At 42.7% G+C, this 19,397-nt stretch overlaps 2 protein-coding genes across 3 annotated transcripts in view; one reads left to right on the top strand and one right to left on the bottom strand.

Moving 5' to 3' along the window:
• Positions 1-9,869, bottom strand: part of COL4A6 (collagen type IV alpha 6 chain) — a 130,414-nt gene extending 120,545 nt beyond the window's left edge. Inside the window, exons 1-3 of one of the 2 annotated variants that reach the window (XM_080553511.1) lie at positions 9,715-9,869; positions 9,453-9,605; positions 9,306-9,360 (exon numbers count right to left, since the gene is read on the bottom strand). In XM_080553511.1, coding sequence (XP_080409637.1) covers positions 9,306-9,360; positions 9,453-9,466 — 69 coding nt within the window. In that variant the 5' untranslated portion in view covers positions 9,467-9,605; positions 9,715-9,869. Of the gene's footprint in view, positions 1-9,305; positions 9,361-9,452; positions 9,606-9,680 lie in introns of both variants that reach the window. The other variant, XM_080553512.1, reaches the window with a different exon arrangement.
• Positions 9,870-9,976: 107 nt separating this feature from the next.
• The window catches only part of COL4A5 (collagen type IV alpha 5 chain), an 83,685-nt gene continuing 74,264 nt past the window's right edge, over positions 9,977-19,397 (top strand). The window contains exon 1 of the mRNA XM_080553524.1: positions 9,977-10,220. Within this exon, the coding sequence (XP_080409650.1) occupies positions 10,128-10,220 (93 nt within the window). The 5' untranslated portion in view covers positions 9,977-10,127. The remainder of the gene's footprint in view (positions 10,221-19,397) is intronic.

The raw sequence follows: 19,397 nt of genomic DNA, 5'->3' as shown, positions 1-19,397 counted from the left end.
AAAAATAAAAAAGGCATTTTTCTTCTCCTTTGTTTCACGAGCTAGAAGGCAACAAAAAGGGGAGAAGGATCTGAAGAGCTACAGCCAGCTACAGAATTATTCTATTAAGAGCTCAGCATGAGAATTATTAAATTCTTATTACTGAGCTTTGAAATTAAAAAGTTGCCTGAAATATGCTCAACAGCTATTGTTTTATGAATCAGATTTATGTTTGGGGGAAAAAAACATTTAAAAAAAAAAAAAAGTGATGTAGTCCTAGTTTATTTCTATCTAAAATGCTTGGCAAACATTTCAGTTTGCTGTTTCATAAAGCATCCTTGAATAGAGTTAAAGAGTCATAGTAAGATCTGATCTAAGCATTAACCAACACTACTGTATCCCTGCCAGACCAGAGCTGAGACCAACTAGCTGGTTGTCAGTCCGTGCCACTCCTCTGGGACATGCAGAACTTGGCTGGGCAGCGTGAGGCTGAAAGATAAAAACCAGCCAGGCCTCTTTGGAAACCTCACAGTATCGTGCTAGCACATAGAGTAAGATTCAGCTGGACAGAGGATCTTTAAATAGCCACAAACAACTGATTACATTTCTGTGCCTTACTGGTTAGGGGTTCAACCCTTCCACAGCTCCAAAGGCAGACAGTCCAAGACTTCCCATTTATAGGAGACCCTTAGGGCATACAAAGGGCTACCAATTATCCTGGGACAGTTCAAAGCAGCAAAGCTCCATAATAGACCTGGGTTCATTATGCAAAGTGCTGTTTTGCATTTCCCAGCTCTAACATCTGTTCACATCACATGTTCACATCTCATGCCGGAGCAGAGAACAAGGAGCCACAATCCAGCCCCACTACTGACTGGCCATTTGATCTGGGGCAAAGCTTTCTTCGCACTAGGAAAGGAGCAATACCACTATTTAATCTGCCACAAAACAACATGGCCAGACACTGTGGAAGGACATCTGCAAAGCACTCAAAACCAGGGGTGAAAGACAATACAGTAACATAAACAGTGGTTATGTATTTAAAAGTTAAAACTGCAACATACTACTTTGTATTTATGTAAGAGAAAGAGTCAAATAGGGTCAAATGAATGTCCATGATAAAAGAACCCTAGAAAAGGTATAAAACTGACTACATAGTTTAACAGGCACGTTCATTTCAGGATTCAGGCTATCCTGCGAGTCTCATCACTCTGGAGGGTCCGCAAACGCATTTTTACGTTCAATGGAATATGAGCACAGTGACATTAAAAACTCTCCGACCTAGAGCCCAGTTTGTACAGCCTGTGATGAGCAGCTTCTGCAAAGCCTCAGGTGGTTTTCTGCAGCTTACCTGAGGAACAGGAGGCCCTCAGTTCCCAGAGACCCTGCTGAGGGTTCTCAGCGCTCCCCATGCTTCAGGGCCAATACATTAACATGGAAATTGCTCCACAGAGAGGTATTAGGTCAAACCACAGTTCGGAGCTCACTCTAATTATCTAGTCAGATTTCAGTTTAATCCTAACAAGATTATAGATTCACAGAGATTAAGGTTGTTAAGAGTACCACAGAGCAAACCATATAATCACTACCTTGAAGAGACCATCCAAAGTATTCTGTTTATGGTCACCAACTCTTTTAACTTCAAAACTCTGTGGAGTTTAAAGAATATTTCCTGTATCTACTTAGAGTAAAAGCAGGCTCAGGAGCTGGTACTTGCTCCAGCAGCTACAATGCTCTACTTCTCCAACAGGAGTGGCTTGAGAGCTTCTTCTCTTCACCACTCTATTAGCATCTTTTCTCTCTTTTTGTTAAGTTTACACCTTACACCTTCCCCAGTGACAGCAAAAAGCTTCATACCATCTGCAAGAGGAGATCTCACGGGCAATTTCCACTTTAAGCCCAAACTACTGTATTAGGTTGAAAATGCACTACTACTCCTTATCAAAAATGATCACATAAAGCTTACAAAAAGAGAGAGGTCATAAAACTGCATTTCAGATTAAAATAGATTTAAAAAAAAATGTTAAATGGAAAACAACTCATTTTTGTTACACCTATTCCCCTAGTGAATCAAAGTAAAAGCTTGTGTATTTCAAAAGGAAGCTGGAAATAAAGCACCTTACTTTGCGCACTTGTGGCTTACTGCAGGCCACCAGCCATGACCACAAGCTCGGGACTCAGCACACTTCGATCCTTTCCTGCAGTAGGAAGGAGTCAGTATGTTCTGTACACCACGCAATGCAATGCGGGACTTGCCAACCAGGCTTTCCAGCCAAATCCACGCTTCTACTTAGAAAATATTTACAAATACATTAATTTTACAGATAATGCTCCAACTTTTCAAGCCCTTCGCACACATTTTGTGATAGTCTCGAATCTCACATGAAGGGCTAAGGCTGGAAGCCTACGGGCTCCTTTTATGGAAAAGTCTGAAGACTCCTATAAATTCTTAATTTTACAAGCTTGTTTTTTGCCAAATGTTTTTGCTCCTGCAGGCTATGTTCTTCTAGCGCAGTTACACCCTGCTCTGTGAATAGGTTTAATCATCAAAGTACAGTATAATGATTCACCTTCCTATTGTTTTGATGTGTTCCCACTATAGCAATCACAATAATTCCAAATTGCTTTTAAAATGTGTGTATTTTACAGAGTAAGTGATTTCTACGTATTCCACAGCAAAATTTCGACCGATATGAGGAGAGCTATTACAACTTCAAGGTCCTGTACCTCTTTGGGACTGTCAAGTAATTACTCATTGTGTCAATGAATCTATTTAACTTCGTTACCGTAATGAGATACGTATATATACGCATTTCTGGAAAATTGACTTGCCAGGCTATAAATTCTAAGCATTAACTTAAAAGTAAAGTATTAAGAGCAACAGATTCATCATCCCTTTTGTAATTGTATCGTTTTCTAAAGAAACACTTCTTGGTTTAAACCTCCTTTTTAGAGCTACACCTCATTTCATGTCTACAGAGAGACGGTCTTTCTACGTGTGAGAGCAAAACCTTTCTTAATAGGAAATAATACCTTTAATGATTCAAACAACCATTTGGTGCAATGTGAACAGGCAAAGTGCATGCAGTAATTAAAAAAAGTTTGGAAAAGGCAAAGCATAAACTTATCACTATTTAGAGCTTTAAAAATGATGCCAGGAGGAAAAGAAGTAGGACAGTTATTTTATGTTTCATTGACATACAGCATTTATGGAGTACTTTTAAGAAGCATAGGAACATTTCTAAGTCCATCCTTTCTTTAACTGCACTCTCATTTTCCTCTCCTCTGCTTTCTAGATCAAAATCAACCCCTTCTAACACTTATAAATGTGTTTATGCAGATGTCTTTCAGCTCACTCTGTACAAACATTTCATCCAATCTGATTACTTTCTAGAAAGTGACAGGTCTTGATCTCTCTGCCAGCCAAAGAAACTTTTAAGGTTGCTGTTGCTACCTTGCCTCCAAGCTCTTTCCCCTCCTATGGAAACGGGAAGATGACGCACACAGTGTTGAAGGAAAGGCAAAAAACACATTTAGTTCTTACAGAAACCTCAACTGATGTATTACCTTTTCTGGCTAGTTCATGATTAGTCCAGATGCAATACGTAGATGACTTTACCTGCGGTATACGTCACACTGAAGTCTTGCCAATGTTTCTGTCAAGGATGGGATCGTTTGTTCCTATTACTAATGGGCAAAGCAGCAAACACTAGGTGCAAGCTTCTGAAGCAAATGCGTGCAGAGATTCCTAGGTAACAGGCACTGACACGTCCTCACCGCTGCAAAGAGCGAGGCATCAGAAAAAGCACGGAAAGATTACTGCCAGGAGTCATACTGGCAGCTCCCTCGGCTAAGACACAAAGGAGAGCTAGAAAGGCAGAGGAGCTTAAGAGCACGTTGAGGCAAGGGCTGGAAACACAAAGTACAGTAGGTTCCAGCTAAACAGGAGAAAACAGACTGGTAAGTGAATCATAAGGCAAACTCAGAGCACAGCTGCTACTGACATCTCAGTGGACTGAAGCAAGTCCAATTTCACCGCATTGATCCTCTCAATACCAAGGTAACCAAGTGAGCAGAGACTAAGGGAACAGGATGGGGCTGGTTCGGTCACCTCGAAACACCATGACATCTCACTCTACAAAATAAGAACACCAATTTTTGTTATTTTTTAACAGAAAAAGTACCTTAATTTTATTACTTTCAGGTACATGCCCTAAAGGAATTTATAATTTCATAAAAGGCACTGAAGAAAGCTTAAAACTATCTAGCATCTCTGAAATATACTTGTTTCCTCAGCACCAACACAGAATCACTAGCTTTGTAGCATTTTGAGTTCTCTCTCTTCCAAGTTCATCTTCAAAGAAGCTCAAAAACCAGAACACAGGTCGTATTTCCCTGCACGTAGCCAGAACTCCACCTGACAAGAGACTGAGTGGATATAACATAGCAGTCAGAACTCAGCAGCAGCAAAAGTACTTGAAGAAATAATGCAGAGCATCTGTATGAATAGTGAGCAGCCTTTGGATCGATCACACCCTTTTCAAAAAGCACAGCAGCTTCCTATGGGTTGAAAACTTGTCTGATTAAATACCAGCAGCCGGTGATAGCTCGGCAGCCCTGCCTGAATAGATGCTGCATCTCTGGGGTTCTGGGGGAAAGAATTTTCTCCCTCTACGAGTCAGGGAGTCACCAGCTCTCCTCTAGGAGCATCTGTGTGTATGCAAGTGGAGCGTGACTATGAAACACTACGGTGAGGTGGAGGTGAGACCTTGGGCACTTATGGATTTGCAAGCCACAGCCCTCTTAGTACCACAACTTTTTGTAATCTGTACATTCTCAAAACATCTGGAAGCACATTACTGTAGTTCCCTCAGGAAGAATTAGGATGGAGTAAGGTACCAGACCTGTACTTACCTTGAGAGCATCCCTGCTGTGAGGCTGGAGACAGGACAGAGACCCCACCACGAATTGTCCCTACCTGAGGGACACCAACACAGCACCGGTCCTTCAGGCAGGGGAACGCTAGGGCTGGCACTAAAGCTGGCCTGCCCCAGGGGAAATAAGCTTCTTAAGTCACATGCTGCCTCTCACACCTACGCAAAAGGCAGCCACCACCTTAAACAGATAACAACATGAAAAAGATCTCTTCAGAACACAACCACACACCTTACCTCTTTTCTTAACTGCTGCAACCTGATGCAATGTTCGAGTAAGAAATAAAATGCCATGTTTTATGCTCAGTTATCTTTAGCACCCAGAAGACATTCAGCAAATAAACCAGTCTTTGTTTAAATAGGAGAGAAGGGGATATTCAGCATTAAGTGAAATTTTCCATAAAATTTGACGTGTGTTGGCAAAGGCTACACAATTAGCAATTTTGTCTCCCTTGTATATTTTTATGCTTCAGATAAAAATAATTCTCATTATTTTTCTACAGAACCAAGGATTAGCAGACTTACTGCTATTAAAATTCGACCTTTCCAACACGACCACTCTCAATGAAGTACGCATCTTTGCCAAACAAGTGCCTCTGTACCCACGCGTCCTTACAAATAAGAAGCTGCCTTGCCTAGTAAGCAAATTGAGAGGTTTACAAGATCAAAATTGCATTTTACATTATTTCTTGAATTTCTAGAATCCTTCCTTACATGAGCAATTTTATCAGACATTACTTCTTTCTTTACAAAGGTCAAAGCTATGTAAAGACATTATAGCTGTAAAAAGTGAGTCTTCAGGAGGGTCACATACCTATAAATGGTGATCAAAAGAACAAAGAAATGGGGAAAAAAGAACTTTTAAAACAGATCTTAATGGATAAGATCACATTTCCAGAAACTGAATTGTAGAAAGTGGAATGATGAGAGCGGTAACTCTGTTTTTAGATATCCATAATTAAACAGCTATTCCCCCCCCCGGCATACAGACCTCCAAGACAAAATTCATCTTTGGTGTGAGGCCACTGAAAATGAGTTTGGTTCAGTTAAACCCATCCAGTACATATTAAATTAAAAGATATCAAGAAACACTTGTACCATAAATAAATGCACAGAAAACCTGGGGTATGTTAAGAGAAAAAAGAAACAAGATCACCTGGACTAGCTTGCCATAAACCAGTGAGCTTTAGTTACTCAAAATAGAGCAGACTGCCCAGAACTGGTTTTATCACGTAGGGTTTGGTTTTTTTTCCTTACTTGTATACTTCCAAATGTGCTAAATGCATTGCTGAAAAAAGACATTAAGCACTTGAAAAGAGAATATCTCTAGTTAATCTGCACATTTATTATCAAGAAGAAAAAAAAAAAAAAAGGAAAAAGATTTGGAGGAGTAGCAATAGTACATGAAGTCCAGACTCACGAAATAAAAGCCAACTGAGCTCTGTCTGAAAGCTCAACTGCTCCAGAAGAAGCTCTCCAACAATAAGTAGTTACTTAGGACGTCACATCAATACTGGCCCATATTCCAAATGTGCTCAACTAGCTGAACAGTAAGATAAAGGACATAAACAAGGAGTTATCATCTCACCTGTATACCAGGTATGCTCTCAGGTGGGCACAGAACAATTCCTAGAACTACTGATACCATGAAGCACCTCTGAGAGCCTTGTAAAGAGATGAGAATGTCAAATTTCACTGCAAGAGGCTATCCGTGGTCATTGTAACCATCTTTATCCCATCCTCCACCACGTTTATAGGAGGACATCCCCAAAGCATCAGCAAAACTCTGATTATCCTCTTTGAAGTCCCTCTTCTAAAAGCTGCATTTTGCCCTGAAAAAGCCCCACTAGCAGTCAGTGATTAGCTGAGGCGAACACCTGCCACAAGGATTGTTCCAATGTTTTGTCATACTCCCTCCAGCTCTGGACCAATTCTTGCCATTTGCCTCGGAGTGCAATGAAAGTACTGCCTTTCTGGTTTATACTTACGCAATTTCTTGCACTGACACTCCTGATACACGATCAGTGTAAAATACTAATAATAAAAGATTGAAAACTCGAATGAGGCATAGCTTCTGAGGTGACTTCAACTGACAGCTGTAAAGGGAAATTCTTAGGTCACTCCCAGAAAGTAGCCCACAAACAAGGTAACCCTCTCTTGCAAAGTAACCACAATGATAACAGTCATTTATATTTTCATCATTTGGTTCAAGAAAACTTAGATTGCATTATAGGCCTAATTTTGTACTGCCATTCAACACAACATAATTTATACCCAGGAAAAATAAGTACAAGCTGAGAAAATAAATATGATACACTTTTAAATCCCATTCTTAGAAAGGGATGAATAACTTGTAATCGAGACTTCTGAGCCAAAGCCATCTTTGATGCAACTTTATGCAGGATGTTGGCCTGACATATCAGCCCCTGCCTAGCCACGTTCACAGAAATATTCTGGAAGAACGCTCAACAAATCGGTGCAATAGTTGTGAGGTTTGCAACAGACAGGTTATTGAAATCAGATCAAATGAAGAGAAGGTGAACAAAGTTACACATCACACCACCTTCAACAAGAAGTGCTTCAACTGTTGACCATCTCTTTGAGTAGCCTTTGGGAAGCTATTGTTCTTTATTAACCCAAAGCTTTAACTGCATTCTATTAACATTGTACTTCACAACACCCAGTCACTTCAAATCACACAGCTGAGGACTATTCAGTAACCTTACAGAGATTCTTCTTTTCACAAAAAAGCTCTGCCTACTGCAAAACCAATTTCAATTTGGCATTTTCTCTTAAGGTCTTCATGCTGGAAGGTGTTAGGGTGTGGCTGTTTTTTTTTGTTGTTGGTGGTGATTTTTCAATTTTTTTTAATTCAGTGGTACAAGAAAGTCAATTACCCACTGCTCTATCTGAAAAGATGACAAAAACACAGTTGTCTATCTTTCCTGTTGAGCATGTTTGCCAGCTTTTTAATAACGGTAATTAAGTGCATTAACCGCTTAGACATATAAAGTACTAAAACTAGATGTTTTAGGGACCTCTTTCTGAATCTTTTTGATACCTGTAGACTGCTCACACAAAAACAAAGATCTTGTTTGTTTTCTAACTATGCAGAGAACTGCCAGGAGGACTTAGAAACGGCATGCAGATATTCATCTTACTCATTTCAATAGAACTTCCATTGACAAAGTCCCTTTGCATGCAACAAAACATATCTAGAAGCAAAAGTCTGACTGCTTGAAGGTTGCGCTTTCCGACAGGTATAAAGCGAACCTGGAACAGATAATTAAAAAACGGATGTTGGTTATATCCATCAAGAATAATTTCACTAACATACTGCATGAATTTATAAAAAGAACCACAAAATATGGCTTGCCATTTTTGTTTCAAAAAGCTTTGAAAACATGCGCTGTGTTTCCACGTAGATTCCACAGCATTAAGAACACTCAGAAGAACAGTTGTTGGTTTTGTTGAAGGAAAAAAAAACACATGAAAAGTAACTCCCACAGCTTTGCACGTTGTCTAATCTTTTAATCTTTGGGAAGATTAAAGCCTGTAACTACCACCTGATCAGGGTAGTGAAATTCTACCAGTCCAATTGATTATAAAAAGTGAAAGGCAGAAGCGAGTCTTTCATATTTATAAAAAATATAAACTCCTCTGCTATTAAAGCCTTTTCAAGAGACTTCTTGCCAGTTGTACAGGAGGAATTTAAGTCCTTAAAAGTTTAATCAAAAGAGTAGCAAAAGCACTAGGAAAACATTGGCTAAGAAATCAAGAGCTCATGTTTTAAACTGTTTTTGTTAGAAGCCTGTTAGAAGAAGAATTTAAATAAACATTCGCAAAACATATTATACCGACCACTTACATTAATTCATTGTAGGTTATGCGTGGTGAAATCGGGACTACAAAGACTAAAGGACATTGTGCAGCCTTCATTTCCATGACAATACAACACGGAGATTGTTTTGAGCTGGCTGTACACCACTTGCACGCTTGATTCATGGTACAGGTTCTCCAAAGGACTCTTTCAGTCGCTGCAGCCGAGTGGGCTAACTACTTAAACACCCCAGTTACAGAAAATTATGAGACCAAAAAAATGAAAGCAGTGAATGTGTAAGAAGCCACGATCCCTCGTCAAGCTGTTTAAACGTTAATTAACCCTTCATTTCCCCCCTCAGCTAGGAGGGGTCGGGGAGCAGCCCCTGGGGGCAGGGACCCGGGGGCTTGCAGCAGTCGGCCCTAAGGAGACGGGGGCGGTGTATGGGTCAGGAAAGGGGGCAGAAAGCACCTGTACTTGTTGTCCACCACCCCAAAAAAGCTACATGAGGAGAAGCCCGAGGGGGACGGGGGCAGAGAGCACAGCTACCAGCTCGGGCGCCACTCACTTACCCCGCTCGCCGGCTCCATGCCCAGGCAGACAAGCAGCAGCAGCACCCACAGCAGCCTGAGGGGAAGCGAGAGGACAGACAGGGTCACGGCAGGGCCGGGGAAGGAAGGGAAAGGGGAGCGAAGGGGCCACCGCGCCCCAGCACTCACCCAGCGCAGCCCATGCCGCCAGAGGAAGGGAAGGACGCCCTGCGCGGCTCAGGGAACGGTGGGTCTCCCCCTCCCAGCCGCCTCTCGGTCACCTCCTCGTCCCTGCAGTGCGCGAACAGCGCAGTTTGCGCGGCCACAGCCAAGACGTCGCACCTGAGGTGAGGGGAACTCAGCCGGCGCACATACCCCCACCCAGCCCCGCCGCCCGCCCACTCCTGAGGTGCGGACCCGGCACCGCCAGCGGCCCCCTCCGCCGTCGAACCTCTCACACCCCGCTGCCTCCGCCGCGGAAAATAGTCCGGGGTTCGACGGCCGCCAGACGAGGCAGCGGGGAGAGGCAAAAGGCTCCCGCCCTCCGTTCCGCCAAAACCCCGACGCCCGAAGCGCGAAGGGCGGGCGGGGAGCGGCGGGCGGGGAGTCACGGCCCCCTCTACTCAGCGCGGAGCGGCCCCTTCCCCACAGACGCGCTGGGGGCCGCCTGTCGTGCGGATGAATCTCGCGGGGCGGGAAAGTAGTCCCGGGAGGACTTGAGCCGGGAGGAGCGGGCGAACGCGGCAGAGGGGCGGGTGGCGGTGGGGTGCTAGGGGGGTGCTGCTCGGAGCGAGCCGTGCAACCCCCGCCGGGCTATGCTCGCGCCTCACGCCCGCTCCCGGACCTCCTGAGGCGGCTGTGAGGATGGAGCTGCGGTGGCGAAGTCGCAGCCCAGCCGCTGGGTGCTTGGTGGTGCTGCTCTTGGGGTGCTGGCGGCTGGACGAGGCGGCGGCGGCGGTGAGTGTGGGGCGTCCCCTGGATTCTCCTCAGGCGCTGGGGGGGAGCTTTGGGGTCCCCCTGAAGGTTCCCCGCTGTGGGAGGCTGACTGGAACCCGGCTCGGAGGGGGGCTGAGGTACTGGGGGAGCCGTGTGCGGGAGGTAGGGGGACAAAGGAGGCCGGACGCCCCCCTCCGGCAGGGCTGGGGGCGCCCCGAAGGCCCAGGGGTGCTCCTCAGGTGGTGCTGGGCGCCCTTGGTAGGGGAGAGAAGGGAGAGGAGGAGGAGGAGGGCGCTGTGCTGCCTCTGGGGTGCCCACCCCGCCTTCCCTCACAGACCTGGGGGCAGGAGGCACCGGCTGCTTGGTCAAGTGCTTCCCAGGGACCTGCTGCTGGCAAGGGATGGGGCAAGGAATGGGCTCCTGCTTCAGTGTGCGTCAGTTCCTATCTGCTTTTTACAATCCACTGCTCGGGGCGATAACTTTTCTGAAGCTTATGGAAGAGAAAATGAGTTCAGGTTTCTGATGTTTCAGATTGTTCCCCAGTTGAAAAGCGGTCCTAATGAGAGGTGTAAAGCACCTCTCTGCTGTGGCCCTACTACATGTGTGGTTTTGTAGATAGAGCTGACAAAATCCTACTTGTCTGGAGCTCCTTTGAAGTGCATTCCTTTACTGTGAGACTTTGTAGACCTTTCGTTTGCCCTTCCAAAAAGTAAAGATTGGCTGTAATGGTCTTTTCTACTCTTCCACCCCTCCTTCTTCCCAGGAGTGTACCCAAACGTAAGTGATACTAGTGCGTTATCAGTGCTTACGGCTTTTGAGAGCTGCTTGTCTTCGTGTTGCCTGCGGTGCTACTTCTGATGCTGTGTGAAGTGCCACCGGGCCCCAGGCTATTTCCCATAAAATTTCCCCACTTTTTACCCCTTAAAGAAGGGACTGGGTCAGTTCCACCTGCAGGATTTCACTGTTTAGGAGGTGGGGATTGAAGAGGGGTGGGTTTGTGTGCATAAATATGGCCTCTTCCCCCTCCTTTAGGAAAGCCCTGGAGCAGAGATGCGTGTGTGTGAGTGGTGGGAGTCTGTGGGGTCCTGGAAGGGGATGCTGCTGGGCTGACCCTGTAGGCAGCCCTGTGCCTCGAGAGAAAAGAAAGGAAAAAGCAAAATGGTAGAGTTCATGGATCTCAATGCCACCTTGTGCTATAGGCTTCCTTTTAGGATGAGTCTCCTGGGGTTTTACTGCCCCACAGTGAGATGAGATTAACTCAAGACCTGAGGGCTAGTGGGGATGGGAGAAAGAGACAGGCAACTCTGTTCCCAACTTACACAAATCCTGCTGACTCTTTGGTTTCTTAGTACTCTGGTGTTCTGATGTCCTTGAATCTCCCATGATGGTAACAATGCTAAATTATGCTGACCCGTATCAATTTGGATCGGTGTTTTACTCTTTTGATGGCCAGAAGAGGTAGAACTAACGTTATAGCAGTATGCGTAATACACACAGTCTCTTTGTGAATAGTGTTTTGGGGCCTTATGTTGGGTTTCCCTACCCCAACAGGATAATCCTGGTGGGATGATTTGAAGTCATTCTGGTGTCCTCACTAAAATAGCTGAGCTTATTCAACCTCATCATACACATTTTAAATGTAAAAATCATGATGTCTTTGCTCTGGATTGTAGGACTATCTATGCTAAGTGATAAGTACAAGGTGACAGAGCTGTTATCTGTCCATGGAGACAATGACTTAATAAAACCACCAGAAGCTCATACTCAGTACGGATGAATTTAATTGTTCCAGTTTTATTACTGGATTTCCAGTGCCCTTAAGCCATAAACTCAGCTTGGTGAGTAGGATACGGGTCATGCAGTGCACTTGTACAGACTGAGCAGTGATGTAGGGTGAAGCATGTAAGCGCTGGCTAGCAGTGTAAAAGTAGCTGGGAGTCAGACCAGTGTTACTTCAGAGTGGGAGGAGGAAAGGGGTAGGATATGGTGCCAGTGGTGCATGGAGTACAGGAAAGGTACTTATTTGCTGTCATCAGAGTATGCGAGTGCTTATGTATGCAAAGGGGCAATATTGTTGCCTAAATGACTTGGTGTTTCTTATATAATTCCACACATGTATATAAGTCAACTAGCTTCTATTATAAGCAAAGTGCTTTTCCCTCTCCTGGCAGGCTTACCCTTCTCTATAGAGAAGTGATCTTAAGTTACAATTGTGGAAGTTCTTTAGTTAAAGAATGGAGATGAGCTAGATTATTGAGATGAACTAGATTATTGATTTGTGTTAATCTATGAAACTCTGTTGAAGTTAATGACTGCTTATTAGCTTTTACTGGGGGGAGAGGGGAACCTTTATGGTTAAGGCCTAGATGTTTAGTGTGTGTAGATGGGCTTTGTTTGCCCTGAAGTTGTCCAAAATTTTTGTGATGCCTTGTTTTCTTTGCCTGCGTTTTTCATTCCAGTTTGACATGAGTATATGCATATATCTCATGTAGTTAATTACACTGTACTTAATATTCTTGATGTGTAAATGATAGTCATTTCCTTTGGACCCAAATATTTTTCATGGGATTGGCTACCATTATGTTGCATTTCGTAACTGTCTGGCTTGCTAGTTATGAAAGCTAGGTCTTGAAAAGCAGGATGGAATGGATGCTCGCCTGCGGAATTCAAACAATATTTCGTCTTGAAATTCCGAGGATGTGCACAAGACTGTTGCATAACATCAAGGCTCAAGCCCTCACACTTGTAACTTGTCACTTGTCATGTGTTTTGCTGTTGGCCTTTCATGGCTTGTGAAGATGCACAGTAACAGTTGTATCTCAGGATGTGCTCTGGTGTATACTGAAATGCAAATAAATCCAAGGCATTCTGCATGAAACCTAACAATACTCCTTCGGACTGTAACATCTAGTCTTTTGTGGCCATGCGTAAAAAGTAGTTATGGATCTTATTCAGTTTTCCTACATGATGGAAATAGACTGATAGTTCAGCAGAAACTCCTAGCATGCTCCTGGTGCTTCTGCTTAGGCACTTTCTGGTGATTTCCTCATTATGAATGGATTCATCTACTCACTGTAAGCAATTATCTAAGCTACGTACCCTTTTTCTTCCAAAGAAGGAAGGGGAAACTTTCCTAGGATGAAGTGTTACTTGGTTTATTTAACAGTTATGTAAATTTACAGTGATCTTTCTACACTGAATAAGCAGTAGTGCTTACCATAATGCAGTTAGCTGCTCTTAGTTTTACTTGAACACACAGGGACTTATCAGTCTTACAAAACAACTGAAATCAGAAGGAACACCCCGGCAAAATTACCAGGCGTATTTTCTCTCTGGGACAAAGTGCAGCGAGGAAGCCGTTCTGCAGGCCATGAGGATGTATGGTGCACTTTGACCCTCCCTCCGCTTAAACGAAAACTCTCCCCTAATGGCATTAACTGTGTGAACTCTCCCCTGCGTATCACCACTTAACAAGATATCTAGATAACGCTTGCACGTTCGAGGAATAGCATTACGCAAGCGTGCCCAAGCAGCCTCCGCCAATAATAATACCAGACAAATTGCTGGGAATGAAAGCGCTTTTTGCCTGACTGTTGCATCAGGCTGTCTGGACTTGAACTCACGGGGGTGCTTTAAAGCTGGTGCTCTACCCAGTTTTTGGCTATCTGATGTCAACTTCAGGCTTCTATGCTAAGAGCAGGTGGCTTACAGCACCGAACGTGTAAAAATTTGTTCAAGAGGTGTACTAGTATGGTTTTAAGCATCTTTTACCTTCCTGTGGGAGGTTAACAATGCAATTAAACAGTATGAAGTGTCACTGATGCAGTGCAGCTTTCTGAAAAGGAAACTTGCTGAAAGCCCTGGTTATGTAATTGCAGATGGGTGGTGTGCAGAGGAAAAGCTTCAGTGTACCAAGGACTTACCAACAGCATGAACGCAGCTGAGCTGAAGTAAGGTCCTGAAAAGGTCCTGTTTTAAAAAACAAGCAAACTCCAATACTTGTAAACTAATTGTAAAATAACTTTTGTTTTAAGCTTTTCTCACAGAGTTTATATCTTTCTTGGAGAATTTGTGAAGGAGATGGTCCTAAATTTAGGATACTGCATGTGGGGGATATGTTCTTAATTTTAGGGTGAAGAGCTATTCCACAGTCACATAATTTTGAAATTATATTGCAAATTAACCATTTTAGCATTGACTTGGTGATAATTTAGTTTCTCTAAAAGTTTGATTCTTAAACTGTACTATGGACATCTTTAGTATTCTTGAATAAGGCACTTGTATTTTGTCTTTCGTTTATGAAACCGTGTCTCTGTTCCTATGCTCCAAAGGGGAGTCTGGGGTAAATACCGACCTGAGGCCCCTTCCAACCTGAATCATCCCAGGAGTCTAAATGTAACTATGTGAGAGTAAAGCCGTGCTCTGAAGTGTGCTTTAAAACTACTTGTGCATCCTGTAGTCAAGAATTAATTGTAACTGTATGCAATTGTAAGTAGGAGGTCTCATGTTTACTTCCAGTGAAGATAGCTGCTGCTGTGTTTTGGTTGCAACTCCTTAAAAAGCCATCTCTCAGACTGTCAGCATGGCAGCATTGAAAACTGTAACTTGTATTCTGTTTTCAAACTTCAAAGTACGAGTTTCCTTTTGTGGAGGGTGTCTTGCACAGTGTATGTGTACATATGTTACTTTGCTATAACGTAACAAGAGGGAAAAAAATGTAGAGGTAATATTGATAGTGTTTTTTTAACCTGAAGCCTGTTTTAGGAGTCAGGAAGAAAGGGACTCTAAAGCTATGGATTTGAGCTGACTTTAGCGATACCCTTCAAGGCTCAGCTATTGCAGCTCCAACTTCTGTGGTTGGATTTCTCTTCTTGTCTCCTTCTCCCATTTGGGGGGGTAAGAAAATAGTTTAGTCTCATCAGTATTTTGTTTCTTTTACCTAATCTCTCTAAGGAGAATTAAAATGACAGAGCTGAATTTCAATGTTCCCTCTCCTGGCACTGTAAAAGACATCTACGTACAACACTTAGACTAGCACTTAGTCAAAGAGCTGTCTACAAAATGATTTTTTCTTTGAGGCATATGGTTAGCCCTGCAAAACTCCTCTCCTGTGGTCAAATGTGGCCCCCTGTATGCTAGATAAGCTTTGCTACTGCAGCTCTGCTGGAAACCCTACCTTCCATTGTCTTAGCTTTCCTTGAGATAAGTGAAGCTCAGCCAAAAACAGCCTAATAAGTCCTTTTTTTGCCATTGTCTGCCTTTGTTAAGGCTTTGTGCTGAAATGCCCTAAACATCTGTTAGGGCTCTGTGCTGAAATGTCTTGAACATGTCGGAAAAAACCTGTTTATTCCAGTACTGACCTTAGCTGTTATCACTGTGAATCTTGCTTTTAAAATGCCCCATTAATTTACAGGAAGATTACTTATGTTGTAGTGCTTCCTGGGGAATTAAGATGCTTTGTGAAACTAGACTTGGACAATCCTTACTTAGAGCTGTGGTGTATGTACATGATAGTATACCAAATGAATCTCCAAGAAACAATAAGCAAGAAAATCCTTAGAAAATTCCTTAGTTTTTTTTCCAAATGCTTCACCGATAACGAATGAAGCTTTCATCTCTTTCCATCTTTTGCTAACTCTTGCTTTTTGTACCTCTTTCATGTTGTATTTGGAGATGTAGTTACAGTAGGTATGATCACCTTACTGACTCTGCTGTCAACTGGCAGGCTGACAGGTCCTTGGGGAGCTCTTGCCTTGGGTTAAGGGATGATGGTTCTGGTTGCCTGCTGGGCAAGTAGCGGGGCTGTGGTGGAAAGGCTTCGTGTTGAGTGCTCGGGGCTGTAGGGCAGCTTGTGGGAAAGGTGAAACCGGACAGGTATCTCAGCGCAGAGTGCTCTCAGGACTGCTGAGATAAGTGGCTGCTGAGTTGCTGAGTTCCTCCAAAGCTATACCATATTTTTAGTACTCCTACACAGAAAATTGAACAGAACTACACAGACCTTCCTTTCTAGCTTAATTTTCAGTTGGTCAAACTGGCTTCTTGCACAGTTACTGCACTAGACAAGTATGCAAGAACCTTCATTTGCGAGCATTAAATTGGGCTTTATGTAGCAACTGGAGTGGTAGTGAAGCAACATGCCAACATTTGTACTGAGAAAAAGGCAATGAGGCTTGAAGAAAAACCCCAGTGTTGATATTCTTCTTTCTGACTGACTCCTGTTTCTACCTACTCCTTTCAGGTGCTTGAAGCATCTTAGAGCATTGGCAGCATTGAGTGGAAGGGAGGAATTTTGTAGATGATATCAGAGGTGTTGTGTCTTACATTTCATAACCTGCATTCACCATGTGCTGTCTGTAACTGGTAGTTATATGACCGGGAAGTCAGTCTTCTCTTCATCTTGTAGCATTGTCTCAAACAGAAATTAGACTTCTTATACGTAAGTATGTGCACTGGTAATATGCATTGGTGTGTTGTATTTTAATATACTGAAGTGCAATTTGCAGTGTTCCTCAAACAGAAGGAAATAAGATAAGTTTCCCTTACAACTCAAAACTTAAGGAAAAAATCACTTGGCACTTGATAACAATGATCGTTTTTGAGTGAAATTAATGTTTCAGCTCCTTGATCCAGTGTCTGGAATAACAATTTGCCTATGCTTCTTTCACTATTGTACTTCTGAACTTGGAAGGTCATCCTTTTCTGTGCTGTTACTCTGCTTGGTTAAAAGTCTCGAACTCACATGTGGGAAGGGTAAGTGGTTTTGTTAGCCTATTGTGCCTGAGGCTAGTGATTCTTTCCCCCACCTCCTGATGTCATCTTCTCTATGCTGTTCTTACTCCAGGAGATTACTCTTTTTCTGTGCCTTAACCTTGAAGGGTGTCACTTTTGCTTCTTAATTTGCATGCTAGTATAAAATGTGATGCGAACATGTTTTCTTGGAATCCAGGAATCCTTAAAAGGAGACCAGTGCCAGATGGATTTCTTCACCCAGCCATGGACTTGTGGGTCATACTGTTTTAATAGCTACCTGTTGCTAAAACAAATTAACTTTATATTAAACACTTTCTGGCACTATTTCTCGTCTCCATGTGTGGGAAAGCTCTGAGTTCATACCCAAGTAATGTACAGTCACTTCATCTCTATTCTAAATACTGTTTTCCTGGCAGACATATACTTTTCCCTATGTTTTCTAATCAAACTAGGCAACTCAAGAGTGTTGATTTTTGATAATTCATACTGGGCTTCATTATTTCTCCAGTACTCTGGATGTACTGTAAACTTTTTGACACTTTTTTCAGAATAGCTTTATTGCTCTTCCCTTCTGGCCCTTAATCTCTCCCAAACTCCCACATTTTGGATGGAAAAAATAACAAGCATTTGTTATTACATAAATCTGTCAAACTTAAGCAAGTTGAACTTGCATTTGATTTTTTTTAGCTTCACCTGTCCAGCAAAGAAGGCTAACATTCTGTCATTAAGGAGTGAATATGACAGTTTGTGAATAAGACTGTATAGTATCAGTATGTGTTTACTAAATACAGTATCAGTTCTTCAGAAGCAAGCCTCTCTATGCACTGAAATCCTGCAGGTGTCCTGTAGAGGAGAATAAAATGAGCGCCCTGGGCAAAGAACTTTGCCCTTTATACACCATGAATTCAAGTAGCAGTTGCTAGAAACCACATAGTTTTCATTTGTTTAGGTGAAGCTAATGTGACCTGCAGGCAAGGCTAGATGGGCCTTCATCCCCCAGAACACACAATTTCCTATAAAGTGCCCCTGCAAAATGATACTTGGGTGAAGGAGCTTATGTTCTCAGTTTAAAAACCTTTTAAAATGAACCCTTTTTATGGAGCAGTGATTTTCGTAGTTCAGTTTATTCTGAACCAACATGTTACACAGAATGACAGGAGACGCTGTCCTTTCTGAAAGACTAAATGACTCGCAGCTGTCATTTGGATATGAAGTGACTCAAAGTTTTCTGAATTAGTCTAGGAAAAACTCTCATCTATTGAACCTTGAAAGACAAAGGTACTTGGAAGGAAAAGGAGGCTCTTTCACCAGTCTGAAGAAGGTAACTTGTATTTGACTACTCATCTCTTCATCCAGTCACTGTGTATTCACACATAACAGAACCTTAAGGTTTCTGCAAAGCCATTCCTTAACTTTTTTTATTCTTTAAGAGTTATATACTGAAACACAGTATGGAGGAAAAAATGGAGAGATGAGGAAATGGATGAGAAAAGTTTCAATTCTTGTGTTTTTGTATTCTAAGTGAACGTAGAAAATAAATTCCTTAACTTTAATGAGGAGAGGCTTGTTGACAGGTCTAGTCATGCTCAGAACATGTCTATTTTTGGAACACCAGAGTACTGTACCTACAAGTGAGAGTAATCAGACAGGTACTGTTTCTCTTTAATTGATGAATTATTAATTGACATTAAGCACATTTGCTTAGCCTGTCAATAAGACACCTAATGGCTGTGGATGTATTGTCCTAAGCTTTGCTTAAGGTTTTCAGTGACTTTTGCATCTTGATGGTAAAAAGGCATGTATTAACAGACTTGGTATTTGAAACTGCAAGGAGGCCCTTAAGCTCTTTGATTCAGAAGTGTACCAGAGGCCACTTCTGAAGCTTTCAGATGAAATGAACCAAATGCTGTATTATTGTCAGTTAAGAGGCTCAAAGGACAAGACAAATACAGAAGGGGGAGGCATTAAGTACAAAGACTAATTTCTGAAAGCTAATTGTTACAAACAGGTAATGAAGTCGGGGGGGGGGGGCAAAAATCTCCCGTCACAGTATTTTGTTATACTTGAGTCGCAACTACGTAACAGAAACATGAACATCACTTTCCATTGATCACTAAACATGCTGCATAACAAGCTTTAATTACTTGTCTCAAAACACCGGTGCTTCCTCCTGGGAGGAGAAAACTCCCATCCAGACCCATATGTGAAGTCAAAAGGCTGTCATCTTTGGACAAACTTCCCAAGCTTTTTGGCTCTCTTCAGATGGAGCCTTTTATTTTGTTTCATACTGTGGTGACTGGTAGTGATCGAATGTCTGAGGTAGTTCATGTATGTGAATGTGAGTTGCAGTTGTAACTTGGTAGCTTTTAGTCCCAATTCTGTGCTTCACTTGGCTCTGCAGAGCTAGGGACCTCCACTACCTTTACTATCTCTGGCCCTGACAGGAGA

The sequence above is a fragment of the Anser brachyrhynchus genome, assembly GCF_964034855.1.
Source record: "Anser brachyrhynchus genome assembly, chromosome: 13".
Lineage (NCBI taxonomy): Eukaryota > Metazoa > Chordata > Aves > Anseriformes > Anatidae > Anser > Anser brachyrhynchus.
Note: the sequence above shows the minus strand (reverse complement) of the source record. Positions and strands in the feature narration are given on the sequence as shown.